The sequence below is a fragment of the Seriola dumerili genome, unplaced genomic scaffold (assembly GCF_002260705.1).
Source record: "Seriola dumerili isolate Sdu_G_001 unplaced genomic scaffold, Sdu_1.0 BDQW01000415.1, whole genome shotgun sequence".
Taxonomy (NCBI): domain Eukaryota; kingdom Metazoa; phylum Chordata; class Actinopteri; order Carangiformes; family Carangidae; genus Seriola; species Seriola dumerili.
In genome coordinates, this window is record NW_019174670.1 from 259326 (window position 1) to 274173 (window position 14848).

General features: G+C 43.5%; 2 protein-coding genes across 2 annotated transcripts; both read right to left on the reverse strand.

The window, feature by feature from the left end:
- Positions 1-628: 628 nt before the first annotated feature.
- LOC111233674 (zinc finger protein 345-like) lies at positions 629-10548 on the reverse strand. Its single transcript, XM_022761547.1, has 11 exons — positions 10269-10548; positions 7391-7494; positions 6275-6975; positions 5391-5708; positions 4953-5049; positions 4214-4500; positions 3992-4054; positions 3639-3663; positions 3445-3541; positions 2491-2708; positions 629-2231 (listed from the first exon to the last, which is right to left on the reverse strand). The coding sequence occupies exons 2-11, from the start codon at positions 7452-7454 to the stop codon at positions 1627-1629; spliced, it is 2475 nt and encodes an 824-aa protein (XP_022617268.1). The 5' UTR covers positions 7455-7494; positions 10269-10548; the 3' UTR covers positions 629-1626.
- Positions 10549-12314: 1766 nt separating this feature from the next.
- mrps12 (mitochondrial ribosomal protein S12) lies at positions 12315-14139 on the reverse strand. The gene is made up of 3 exons (XM_022761564.1): positions 13967-14139; positions 13088-13143; positions 12315-12776 (listed from the first exon to the last, which is right to left on the reverse strand). Exons 2-3 carry the CDS (start codon positions 13140-13142, stop codon positions 12394-12396), a joined length of 438 nt encoding a protein of 145 aa, XP_022617285.1. The 5' UTR covers position 13143; positions 13967-14139; the 3' UTR covers positions 12315-12393.
- Positions 14140-14848: the final 709 nt, after the last annotated feature.

A 14848-nucleotide genomic window follows, 5' to 3' on the forward strand; every position in this document is an offset into this window, starting at 1 on the left:
ACCATGTGGACTTCATGGTCAGACTGGGTGGGTGGGGCTCTTCATGTCGATCCAAAGTCGAGTCTAAAACCTAAAGGTGACCGTCGACTGTGGAACGACCTTCAGTGACTTGATCTGATGTTGTCTCTTAATTGTTTTTACGTCTTCTGTCTAATTGTCCTTATTAATATTGAAGCGTATTGTTTCTCCTCACTCTCTAACTTGACTTCATCTCTCCATTTTTAAAATGTGTTGTACAATAAATAATATAATAAAGTTTTTTATTATTGTTGTTTTCTTAACTTGTTTCAAAGGTCAAGAATGAACTTTCTCATAACTGTTGCAGTTTGAATCGTGGTGACTTAATCTCACAATTTCAATTTACAATTACAATTTTTTTTAAATATATATAACTCACATTATAAACAGGTGACTGGTTTTAATGTCGTGACTGATCTGTGTGTTCTTCAAACCAAAAAGTCATGGAAAATAATTGAAACTACAAATCAAGTTTCAAATCAAATTCCCAACGATTCAGAATAAACTCTTAAAACACGGATTCACATCATCAGCCACAACAATAAAACCTGACTGATGTACAGTATATCTACATATATTTTCAGCAGGAATGGGCTTCCATATGATCCAGGCCTGTTGTCAGTTTAGACTGAGACCTTGTTGATGCCTGAAAGTGAAACTGATGATGACGATGGTGATTGAACCAGCTGATCATAAGAAAACGAGGAGCAGGATCTGGACCGCTGAAGGACATTGACTCAATGTGATCGGACGTCCAGGTCCATGTCAAAGGCAAAGACACGTCACAGGATAATCTTTGATCTGAAATCATCTCAGCTGATGTAAGAGACTCGATGAAGGAGTTTTGTCTGAGTGACTTTATTGAGTTTCAGTGATTCCTAATAAAAAAACTGTCTCAGACAGTAACTCAGACACGTTCAGTCCCTTTGGTTCCTACAGGGTTAGTGATAGAAACACTCACACACTCAGTAGCAGCAGAACGGCCTCGTGGGTAAACGCAAACCGTCTTTGGGTTGACTGATCAACCTTACAAAGTGTCCTTGAGCAAGGCACTGAACCCCTGCAGGCTGGGGGGGGGCGTGGCTCTGTGGCTGACCTCTGACCTTCATATCGTCAACAACAACATCTGTTTATAAGTGACATTTCTTCCAGATCCATTTCTGAAATATGTGGGATGAGAAAATGATATATTATATATATTTATTATTACATTATCATTATATATTATTATATATTGAATGTTGCGTCAGGGGACCAGAGAGGACGCAGCTTCATGATCTACCTGCTGCTTTTAAATCAGAGAATATTGAAGAAGTCTGCTAGCTCTGTCCAAAACACACAAACACACCTGCCAACACGTCTAAAGCGACAAACAAACTGTTCACACTTCTGCTGGCAGAGCCAGGCTCCCCGTTTCTCCCTGTGTCCAGTCTTTATGCTAAGCTAGGATAACCACATCCTGCCTCCAGGTTTGAACTTGACTCTCAGACATTGAACTAAAATGTTGAACTATCCCTTTAAAGCCTTTAAAGTCGTTCAGTTTCTCTTGGAACTGACGTGATGAACTGACTGAACTCGGCTCTGTGGGTCAGTGTCTCTCCGGTGGTTTCAGTCTGACAACGGTCCATCTTGTGGCGGTGACATCAGCGGCAGCGGCGAGTTCTGAGACTCGTGTTTCTTCATGTGGTTGCGGAAGATCCTGGCGCCGCTCAGGTTCTTCTTGCAGATGTTGCAGAAGTATGGCCGGGCCTCTGAGTGCACATCCACGTGGTAGGTGAGCTCGAGGGCGCGGCTGAAGCTCTTGCTGCAGACCGGACACTGGTATCGGACTCCCGAGTGCGTCAGCTGGTGGCTCTTGAGCGAGCTCTGCTGTTTGAAGGTCTTCTGGCAGACGGAGCACTGGTACGGCCGGGCGTCAGTGTGCAGCCGCTGGTGTCGGCGCAGGGCGCTGGAGAAGGTGAAGCTCTTGCCACAGTCGTTGCAGGTGTAGGGCTTCTCTCCGGTGTGGATCCTCTGGTGCTCTGTCATGTGGACCTGCTGGGTGAAGCTCTTCCTGCAGGTGGGGCACTGGAACGGACGCTCGCCGGAGTGGATCCTCAGGTGTTTCTGTAGAGCTGACGCTTTGAAGCAGTCGCGACCACACACGGGACAGCAGTGTTTGCTTTTACCGTCGCCGCCACCGTCTACCTGCACCTCTGAGCGGCCATCAGCTTCTGACAGAGGAGAGAGAGTTATTCCTCAGCTCAACCTGAACGCTTGAGGACAAAATATAACGTATATATATATAAAAATGAATCAACACAAAAAGTAGGTGGAGTCAGGTAAGGGCAGGAGGAAGCGACGTCAGTGAGAAAGTGAAGTGAGTGAAATAATGTGAGTTAATAAAGGAATAAAGTAAGATGAATGAATAAGTGCAGCAGGTCGTAGAAGTTAATAAAGTAAATGAAATGAATGTGATGTTCTGTGACGTACCGATGACCATTGGTTTCCAGTCTTCTTCCTCTCCATCAGAGTTTATCAAACCACTGACGTCTCCTTCCCCACTGTCGTCCTCCTTCACCAGCAAACTGTTGTGGTCGTCATGGTTACCAAGTAGAGGTCTGGATTTGGGGATGCAGGACTGCGTGGTGGTGAAAATGTCTTCCGAGTCCTGGAGGATCATTAGACAGTTTAATAGAAGAATAAAACTCCTTCATGTCTCAGCAGACGTCTTTGAGCAGCTGCCTGACATTTCCCAGAGCTTTCAACCACGTCTAATGGTCTAAAAGATTTTAGCATTTTTAAACCAGACGCTCAAAGACGTTAAAAACTGAACTTTGTCTTCAGCAGTTTAACAACCTGAACACTGATGCTGCCTTCAGGTGATGAGGGAGTTGTGGTAACTACCAGTTAAAGCTGTAATTACAAACATTTATGAAAGTTCTGAGTTTAATATGATAAAAGAATCAAACACCCATGAAGCCTCTCACCAGCTAAAGTCCAATTTTCAAGGTTATAAACCCAAATTTAAGGATTATAGATCTATACTGTCAATGCACAATATTTTAACCCCTCAGTTATACAGCTGTTGTCAAGCCAGGTTTTATATGTAGAACTGAAATGTGCCTCAAAGGGCCAAAAGATCTGAGCAGCATTCAACAACCTCTGTCCTGAGACCCTCAACCCTGTGAGGAGGACGGGTGTTCCTGTTAATATCTCTGTGAGAACACAGAGTAGAAATCTGGTTCAGACGTTGTTAGAATCTGTCGACTCTCCACTTTCCGTTTCATATTCTTGTGAGATGGTACGTGAGTCAGAGCCGGAGCTGGAAGGCGTCGAAGCAGGTCTCTAAAAGCTGGTTAAAGCAGAATGGCGGACGACGCTTCCACTCAGTGATTTTACAAAATCTCATGTCAGGCTTTTATTAAACATCTATTTCACTCATACACTGCTCTGTTGTTGATGAAGCTCAGACTCTGGTCAACACATTTCACTTCATCACCATCAGGGAAGTTTGTTTTGGAGCATTTCAGTTTTTCAGCATCTGGTCAAAGAGGGTGAAAAAGGGGCGTCATTACAGAAGCAGCTGAGACAGATGTGAACACTGGGATATAAACACCTGGGCGTCATGTGATATCAACCTTTGAAAAGTCCATTAAAGAGATACTGGAGAACCGGAGGACATACCCTCAGAGAGTAAATCACACGAGGAAAAACTCCTCAAACATTTAACAGGAAAAATGGAAGAAACCTGAGGGAGAGCAACAGAGGAGGAATCCCACACACATGGAAACAATTATTAAAATAGTAAACATCTAAATCTTGACCTGAATGCAGCACGAGCATGCTCTGCACTCCACTTCCTGTTTAAAAGACACAAACTGACCAGCTTCTCTTGAAGGCAGCAGCTGGTGCTCGCAGCTTTAGTTCTTACCTGCTCGTCCAGACTGTCGTCCTCCTCCTCCTCCTCCTCCTCCTCCTCCTCCTCCTCCTTCATCATCAGCCCTCCCTTCTCCTCTCTCTCCTCCTCCACAGTCTGCATGTTAAGCCAGAACTCCTGAAACACATCACATCCTCTCTTCACATGCTTCAGCAGACGAACAGAGAACTCACATCTGTTGTAGAGCACTGAGGGAATCCTGATTTATTTCTATTGAAAAGAAACAAATTAGTTTATTCCGCTGTGTGATTTGATGTCTCAGGACCCTGGTCTCACCTTGTCGGCGGGGTCTGCGATGAGTCCGTCCCTGATGTGGATCCTCATGTGTTTGCGGAGCAGGCAGGGCCTCAGGAAGCTCTTGGGGCAGATGCTGCAGGGGTGGGGCTTGTCGGCCATGTGGATCTTCTCGTGCGCCCTCAGGTTGGTGGTGGTGGTGAAGGACTTCCCACACACCGAGCAGCGGTGCAGCTTCTCTGTGGCGTGGATCTTGAAGTGCTCTCTGAGTCTGGACGGCCTTGAGTAGCTCTTCCCGCAGACGGAGCAGATGTAGAGATTCTTCCTGTCTGATGGAGAGAATGAAAGAGAAGAAGAGAGGAATGAAACCCAGGATGAGCAGGACTCATCATGATGGATGTTATTTGTTGTTTGATTTCCTCTTTAAAGCTCCTCCAGTGTAAAGGTCTCTGTCCATGTGTAGTGTGATTATAGATCAGGTCTAGGTTCTATATTAATACTGTGAAAGTATCAAAGCCTCAGTCCACAGAGAAATGCACACAGCCTGTATTCAGAAACTGAGCCTTAAAAAAGGAGAAAGTGATTGTAAATCCTCTCTGGTCTCTGGTTTATCAGGTTTTAAATGTGCTGTGACAGAGAGTGAAGTGACCACCGTTATAAATCCCTCCAGTCGAGCTGCTCTGTGATGTCAATGTGATTCTGATGGTTTCAGTCTTTTGACGTGTGTGTTTCTGTGCGACACAGAAAGTTCCTGACTCACTGCATGCTCAGAGTTTCTTACCAGGCAGTGAATGCACCACGTCCTCTCCGTGCTCGACCTTCAGCTCGTTCAGACCGTCAGTACCTGATGACATCCCCTCCACGCTGCTGTCACTGAGCTGTAAGACAGCAGCAGTGAGCCTCGTTCCTCTGCACATATCAAACCTGGGATTCATATTCAACTCATTCATACTCATTAAATAAAGAAGCAGCTTCATTTGATTTCTCTGGTTTTCTTTTTCTCCAGCCGAGTCATCACCTGCTGCTGTTGTAAACCTCTGCAGGAAACTGTGACTGGAAACGGGCGGGAAGCAACAATCTAAAGATCTTCAGTTTAACATAAAACATGAAAAAGCTGGAACCAGTGAATTCTCTGAATAGCTGCAGATTCATTTTCTGTTGATGAACTAATTGCTTAACTGACTAATTGTTTCAGCTCTATGATCAGATGATCACTCACCTGGTGGTCGCCTCCTGACGGCGTTGAGCTGTGGTCCGGGGGCGTGGCGGGGGCGTGGCCCTCCCTGCAGTGGATCTGCTGGTGCTTCCTGAACACTCGCTGCAGGGAGAAGCGCTTCTTGCAGACGTGGCACTGGTACGGTCTCTCTCCGGTGTGACACCTCATGTGCTCCTTGAGCCGCGACGCTCTGGTGTAACCCCGGCCGCAGATGTCGCAGACGAACTGCAGCCCCCCCTGGTGGAGCTGCTTGTGCTGCTGCAGCTTCTCGGCGGTGGAGAACTCTTTGCGGCACACGAGGCAGCGAGTAGGATTTTCCTCCTGAAGACGATGTGTGATCATTAGGTGGAGTTTCAAATACTACAGTCCCATGCTACAGAAGCTCTGAGGTGTTTTCTTTAGTAAACATCGACTTCATTAGCACGTATGTTTTAGAACTGAGCGTCGTTAACTAATTAACTAATAGATTCATTTCTTCTAATCTCTGAGGTCACAGAGAAACCACACGGCCGTTAGACTGACTGTTTAACTGGAAGCAGAGGAACCAACCACCACACCCCATCCTGTGAAAGGTTCAGTAAACACTCATCACTGCCCCCCCCCTGAAAAACCTTGTTTCTGTACGTCACGTCAGCTGCTCCTTTCATGTTGAACTGTTTAGAGCATCTGTGTGTAACTTGTGTGGATTTGAGATCAGAGCAAGCAACATGAAAACCTCACACCTGTTCGCCACCCAACACCTCTGCTCAACCACCAACACAACACTTGAGCAGATTGGAAAACAATTATACTACGTGCTGTGTAGAAAAACAGTTACCACCCCCCAAGAGCCACAGTGTAACGAAGACACCGTGGGCTCAGGTCAAGGTGAGAGACACGTCACTCACGCTGTTCGCAGCATCTTCAGCCGCGGCCGCTCGTTTCTCCTCGGCGTGTTTCTGCAGGTGTTTCCTCAGCAGGCCCGGCCGGTTGAAGCTCTTGCTGCACAGCGAGCAGGGGTGGAGCTTCTGTCCCGTGTGGAGCCTCACGTGATCCCTGAGGGCCGACGGCGTGGAGAAGACCTTCTCACAGAAGGAGCAGCAGTGCAGGTTCTCCACTCTGTGGGTCTTCTGGTGGTCGCTGAGACCTGACCTGGAGGCGAAGCGTTTGGGGCACAGCGGGCAGGAGAACGGCCTCTCTCCGGTGTGCGTCCGCTCGTGCTGTACGAGATGCCGCCGCTCGGCGAATCCTCGCCCGCACACCGAGCACTGGTGGGGCTTCTCGGCGGCGTGCTGGATGCGGTGCCTCCGCAGGCAGCCCAGCTGGGCGTAGCTGACCCCGCAGTCCGGACAGGAGTACGGCTTCTCACCGGTGTGAATCCGCTGATGCACCGTCACGTTTATCTTCTTTGTGAAGCGCTTCCCACACACGTTGCAGCTGTGAGGTTTTTCGCCCGTGTGCGTGGCCAGGTGGTCCGCCAGACGAGATGGGCGGGAAAACTCCCTGCTGCATACTGAGCAGCGGTGACGGCGTTTTGACTGACGGCTGCTTTGTTTTCCTGCAGGTTCCTCTTGTGCAGGCGGCGCCTCGGTGTCGGGACTCGTCTCTCCTGCAGGAAGTGACACTGACATTAACATCTCAAACGATCATCAATATAAAGCCACTGGACAGATTCACATTTGTTATTCCTCCGCGCCGGCAACAGTTAGAGCCGGCGGCCATATTGTTGTCAGGACGTCCGACATCTCGTCCGTTCTGGTGGACACGATGTCTCAGAAACACCTTGATGGAAACCTTCATCAGGACTCAAGGATGAACTGATTAGAGTTTGGTGGTCAAAGGTCAAAGTCAGTGTGACCTCAGAAAACACTTCTTACACTTCACAGAAATTATTATCAAACAGTTGATATTTAATATTTAATATGACTCTGTATAAACAGCCATGCAACCTTTTTGTATTTATAGCGCTTTAAAATAAAAAAGTAGACATTTATTGATAAAAAGTGTAAGAGTTGACCTCTGACCTTGAGCAGGAAGCTGCTGATAGTCCTCTCCTCTTTCTTCTGCTTCCACTGTCACTCCATTCATCTCCTCATCCTCTGCTCCTGACAGTGGACTCCTCAAGGCTCTGGAAGAGAAACCATTAGAAACCAGAATTAATTAGCATGAGTCAAATACGTCCAAACCTGGGAAAACCATTTCTTTATGGCGCTGGCTCTGGCTTTGATGCTCTGGGTTTGATGTTTTCCAGTGAGAACTTCCAGTCAGAACTTCCAGTATCCCCCAGCACAGAAACTGCTCGTCAAGATCCTGAATTACATCCACTTAAACTCAAACAGCAGCAAAGTTTCACTCTTGACAGTCGACCAGTCATCTTCTCCATGCTACTCAGACAAAAGAAAACAACAAAATATATATGAATGATATCAACAGGGGATGACTATGGTGTCCCATAAAGCTATAAATAAAATTTCCTTGAGTTGAACAAAATTTAAGGTAAACACAAGAAACTTGTGCTACAGAAAATGGACCAGACTCAGTGAATAGCTCCCTAAGCTTAACATCCTAAGTCCTATGATAACTGTTAATTTAGCTATACAGACTAATGAGCAGTGATAACTAACATGTCTTTGGGGTCATCAGGTGGGAACCTCCTTTCACCAGTGTTTCGTCTAGTTGGTCCCACGACACCTCCACTGGCGTCCCAGAGTCACTCCCCTAATGCCAGCCATCACTGCTCCTCACACCACAACTATTTTCTCCTTTATCTTGCCTATGCCACCACAAACAACACTATCATCAACTCGGACAAAACACACCAGCAGATTCAGCAAACAAAAACTCCCCTAAACAGTTCTGTTCTGTTGGACTAGATTTTTTTTTTTTTTTGGAAAGTGGCGGCCATTTTGAATGAGGGAGATAGAGTCAGTGAAAGATGCCTTGTTAAGCTAAACTCTCCCCCGCCGGATTAGGCTGTGCTCTACCTCCCCCTACTCCCCCACTCTCCAAGACGATACAACTCACCTAAAACAAACAAACTCACCTAAACAGTCAAAGACACACTACAAACCAATTCAAAGCAATACAAACAAACAATACAGGCCAACTCACCTGGACTAACCACATGGTCCCAAAGGTCACACAGGCCACACCCCCCACTTAAAAACACTTTCTCTTCCTGGATTTCTTCCTTGCTTCTCCTAAGAGTCTGTCTATCCTAAGTGCTCCTTGCTGGGCCCCCAGCTACCATTATTTCTTCTCATCCAAATCCACTGACTGGATCTTGCTGCCTCATCTGACATGTCCTTTACTATTTTCCTCACACACTGTCCACTTCCTCCTAACTCCCTCACAACAACAGACCTTGCTACAAATCCTCTACATCCTACTTCCACTGGACAAATCCTAACTTTCCATCCTCGCTGCTCTGCTTCTGCCCCTAACTCTACATACCTGACCACAAGACTATGTCAGGCCTTAGCTTTGTACTGGCTATTTCCTGGGGAACAACAAGCTTTCCTCCTAAATCTACCTGCATTTCCCAATCACAAGCATCCTCTAAGCTGCCTTGCCTCCTTGCTGTCGTACCAACTTTCTCTCCCTCATGAACAAACTTGATTGCAACTCTCTTTATTTTAGACCCTCCTAAATTTGCCTGCCTCCGTAAACCTTCAATTCCTGCAGCTAAGCTTTTTAAAACCTGGTTTAGATTCAAGAAGAGACCACATCAGTTCTCAGATTTCACACTGGCTTTGTGTTTTGATGGACTGACTTTAAAACACATCTGTTGGTTAACAAATCACTCAATGGTTTATATCTCCTGCTCCGTTCTGAGCCATAGAGCTCTCAGGTAGTCTGGGACAGGTCAGCTGTTCGGGTCTCTGAAGAAACTCCCAGAAAACTTCAGATCTGCTATAACGCAGTTCATTTAAATCAAGGCTTGAGACTTTTCCTTTTGCCATTGTCTTAATCATCATTCTTGCACTGCACCGTCACTGTCATTTTTATTCTGTCTTATGATTTTTTCTCATATTTAATCTTTTATATTTTTTTCTCATTTGAACCTTATTAAAATGTGTATTTCTATATTTCTACACTGCCTTGTGTTTCTTTTCTTAACGCTCTTCATGTCTGGTGTAAAGCACTTTAACATTACCTTGTTGTTGAAAGGTGCTGCACATGTAAAGTTTCCTTTTTTTTATAGAAACTTTATTTTTATTTTATCAAAAATATTATACAATATAAGATTTCACTTCATTTAAACTAAGGAGCCTGAACCAAAGCAGGACAAACAGACCCAGAACAAAAGGCCTCAGGTAAACACACAGGATATATTTACTACATACAGTTTACATTTAACAGCAGCTTTAAGATGTTTAAGTTCCGTTCTGTGTGACTGTAATTGAGCTTTGACTGTTAATCACTATCTTCTCACAGCTGTTTAAAACTGCAGCGATTAGTCGACTAACATTTTTATTATTTTTTAAAAGAGAAAATACCAAACTTTTGCTTTTTAAATACTTGACTGTTAACGTTATCTTTCAGGTTTCAGACTGCCGATTACACAAAAAAAGATATTTGAAGTGTTGGAAATTATGACCGACATGTTTCACTATTTTCTGCACAAAACCACAAATAGATTAATCGAGATTATTTCAGTAGATTAATGGATAATGAAAAAAAATCATTAGATGCAGCTCTAGCTGTGTCTTAGCTCGTCTGCCCCTTGCTGCATTATACTTTAATGAACCCTTTAATGAACACATGGTGTTAAATTAATGTACTTTAGCTGGGATGACTGTGTGTTTTGTGAATGGATCTTTCCAGTCAGAGAAGCTAACGGTTAGCAGTTAACCCTGAGCTAAAGCATCAACATTCACCGAAACACTTATAAACACGTACCGTTACCGACGGTTGTTTTCTGTAGAGAGGAAGCAAACCAAGACTCCGAAAACGTCCCAAGAACTTTCCAGCTCCTAAGCCTGAAAATCCCCCTGAACCAGATGACAGTTTTGACTTTGGTTTACCATAATGACTAACGGCTAATGTTTGCTAGCTCCGCTGCAGGCGTCAGTGTCCTTACCGCGGTCCCGAACAGCTGCCCCGGCGTAGACACCACCTCTGTCGTTTACTACTAATTACCTTTCGAATCAGGCCGCTGTTACAAATATTAACCCACGGGAATAAAAGAAGAACTTCTGAACGGCCTGTCGGGTGAACTCACGTTGATGTCAGGCGCAGTTAAATGAGCGAAAACACAACTTACTCCGATAAAGTGCCGGTACAGTCCCGGTGAAATCAAACCATAGAATCAAAGATGGCGGACATGTTTTCCTCGCTCAGTGCTGCCACCGCCGGCTAGAAGATGTACTGCAACAACACTGAAGCAGCTACTGAGCAGGATTCAGGTGAGCAAAGTGGGTTTTTTTCAGTACTGGTCTAAGAGCGAGGGAACATTTTTCTTTTGAGTATTTTATTTATTTTAAAATAGAACAAATTCATAAAACTGGTTGTTTTAGTTTTAAAGATGTGATTTTCCCTTGATGGAGCTACAGCAGCTCATGTTGACACTCATTCTGCTAAAAATGAGTCATACAGACAAATGTATATTTTGTGTTGCACCATAAGACTTGAAGTGTAATTGACAGATTAACAAGTTATAAACTGTCACGTCTCATTCAGGCTTAAATTAAAGAACTGCTGTTGTAAGAATTTAAGATTCAAATCAATGATTATAATCAGATGTTACAGGGTGATATTTATTAGGATTTACTTGTATTTATTTTAGTTTCCTACTGTACATTTGTGAATATTTTGGAAAAGTTCTGATGCAAATACTTTTGTGAAGCACCAGATTTGGCAATTTATCTCCTTTTACTTTTACCACCACAAAAATATATCAGTGTTATTGTAACTAACATGAATCAAAGCTGTCTTCCATATTCACTCCGTGCATCTCTCTAACATAGATACCAGGTAGTAGCAACCTCCCTGGTTTGATTTCCAGCAGGGTCCCACTCATTTTCTCAGTCCGTCTCTATGGTCAGCTGTCAGATAACATTGATCATGTTGGGAGGAGAATCACTTCATGTTTAAGATCTGTGCAGGTTTGAGCTCTCTCAGACATTTGTGTCTTTTTTCACCAAATAAGGAATTTTCAAGGTTTAAAGGGCAAGTTCACTCAAACTAAATCATATTACTCTACATCTGTCCATGTAAATAGTTTTGGTTTTATTATTCCAGGTTTTGAGATACTGATATCTGTCTTGACATTCTGCCTCCAACCTCATAATATGGAGGTGACTGGAATTTAGTTCATGTCATTTAGCAGTGACTACAAACAGTGTCTGTTACTCTGATTAATCTGCTGAACACACTGCAGACTGGTAAAAAACACGTGCATTAATAACATAACACTATATCAAGTACATTTGGCTTTGGCTGACAGGAGGAGTCTATATAATTGGCTTTTCATCCATTTCCATGCGATATGATAAGTCCCGTATGAATCTCTATCACCCAACACCAGAGAATGGGAGCAAATCGCTGCAACAGGTTTCACCATCTGACGAACATGGAGTCACAATCATGTCAGAATTTGTATATATTTATATTTTTCTATATTTTTTCACATTTTTATTGTAAATACTTTCTTATTGTTAAATTTCAGATATCTGACCTGCACTACTTGCTTGTTTTACCTTTGTTTATGTTTCTTTTCTTTATTTTTTATTTCGTTTATTGATATGAACCAAAACACCAAAGCAAATTCCTGGTTTGTTGAAAACCCATTTGGCAATAAACCAGATTCTGAATCTGATGTTACACGGTCATATGTGGCTGTGATCCGTGTGTCCACATATTTTTGGCCATGCAGTGTATCTGACGTCTTCACCTTCCTCTTGTAAAAGCCTGACCTCCCCGTTGAGACAGTCACCCAGATGATGGTGTATTTGAAGAGCACACATATTTATTAACCAGCTGTGACACTGAAACATTTCCATCACACCAGCGTCCGTCTCTCACTCTAATGTTTCTTCTTCACCACGTGAGCACAGTCATATTTGCCTCTGACCACGGTGAGTTTGACTCCGGGCAGGTCTTGCGTCCTCCCGCCCTGCACCAGCACCACGTTGTGCTCCTGCAGGTTGTGTCCCTCCCCGGGGATGAACACCACCGCCTCCTTCCCGTTAGACAGCCGCACCCGAGCGCACTTTCTGTTCGCAGAGTTGGGCTTCTTGGGCTTTCGGATCATGGTCTTCAGGATCACCGCTTTCAGCTGGGGGCGGCTGAACGTTGCACCAACAGATTTAGGAGATGGTTTGGGCTTCCCCTGCCGGTGCATCTGGTTGAGGGTGGCCATGGTCCTGGAGAGGAGGGGGCCTGTCCAGGCAGAGGCATGCTGGGAGGCTGCAGAGAAGGAAAGTCATTTAACCGTTGAAAATTTAAAGAAAAGAGGTTTTCATATAAAGGTTACAAAATAAAAATATGCATCTCTATTAGATTCACTGTTTGACACCATAGATTGTGAGATAGACAGCAGAACTTTATTTATGGGAAACAGACAATTATTTAACGTTATTCAGTCAGTCCCTGTTCTCTGGTCTCTTCCTGTTTGTCCATTTACTGCTGCTGCTGTTTGCTGTTAGTACAAACTCAGCTCTGCTGAATTCTGCACCCGACAGCGGACTCTCTGACAGTGAACAGGTGTGTAAACTTACCTTGATACAGTGACGTCAGCACTGGCCTCAGGCTCCATAATGAAGACATTATCATCCTGAAACAGCCCAGAGGAGAGAACATGAGAACAGACCAATTACAAACCCACAAAGACCATCGCAGACGCAGTTATATTCCCACTGACAGCTGAGCGATGTCATTAGAAGTATTAGAAGTCCAGTTCAGTTTATACAACAACAGTTACCAGACGAGTTCATTCCAGTAAACCAGACTAATCCCCAACAGGATTCCCAGTAGTATCAGTCATTAATATTCAAATCTTTATGGGGATTATTTGCTTCTGGCTGCCAAGTCATAAAAAGAAGCTAAACTCATAAACTAAACAATAAAAATGTTGAATAATACAATGTACTGTACAATAACAGAGGCCAGTAATGTGTTCCAGGTGATGATATATGTTGTAAATTACAATGCAGAATGTGTTTGGGACTTTGCATAGAATACATCCACCCTCACAGGTGGAGGTAGATCATAATACATGAACTAACAACAGGTCTTGGTACAAAGTGCACCCTCTGTAGTCAGGGAACTGACTGGTGTCCTTGCGAGTGGGGGCAGACTTGTAACACACTTTAATACATGGTGTAATTATGATACTACACCATCTAGAACCTGTTCTATCATAGATCTGGGGACACAAGAAGCGAAGAGTGTTTTCCAATTCACAACCAAAGAACAGAAGCAAAGTAACTGCAGAATAATTTAGACCAAAGTGTTGAACATGAAGTTAAAAGAACACATTCACTCAGTCTACGTGCTAATGCTAACTTGTGCTTGTACTTCCATACAACCTGGCTAGTGGCTAACGTGAGCTAACTACCAGGACACACCAGAGGTTACGTGTGATTTTATCCACAGACCTGCTCAAAGTCCCGGACCGACACCGGACCGACACCGGCAGAGTCTCCGAGGATATTCAGAAAAAAACAGAAATTAAACCGCCGAACCTGAAGCTGTTTTATCGCATTTTAATTAAAAACCAACCAGAGACTCAACATCTCAACGTGAACGACGTTAACCCCTGTCACCCGGATGTTATTCCATCAATGTAAAAGTAGTTCCGGATTTCCTCCCACCAAAATAAGAGACGGGCATTTATTTAAAGTAATACTAGCACATTTTAAAGCAGATTTTGAATCAAACACTTTTTAAATTGTTTGACCAGCCAGATATTTACAGAAACATAAATTATATAAACATTAAAACCTCATTTGAAGAATTTAAAAATCAGCAATTTTACTACAATCTAATTAAAAGACGTATCAACAGTAAAAATGTAATAAAACAAAGTGAAATTAAAAAGTAGTATCTCTTCCCACACTTACTTCACAGTGTTCTCTTATATTATTGTAATTTATTTTTTTATCTTTATTCATATCTTACAGCAATTCAAATATTTTCATTATTTGACTTTCACTATACATTGGACCTATGGAGACTCGCAGGTGTCATAGAGAAAAAAAATAATCCGTGCGCATAAATTCATCATTTGTGCCCTCAAATTATTAAACTGCTCACAAAATAGTAGCAATGAATAAACACAGGAAATGTCAACATTCGATGTTTGAGGCTACGTTCATGCTCACAAACTGATAAAGAGCATGAATAATGTGAATCACAAATTAGTGTGATTTGACATTGACTTTTATTTTGAGTGAACAATTTATTTATTGGAATTATTGCAAGTAAATTTATTTGAAAAATCTTTTGTATTTCCAAAACATACTTTTTTGAAGGACTTT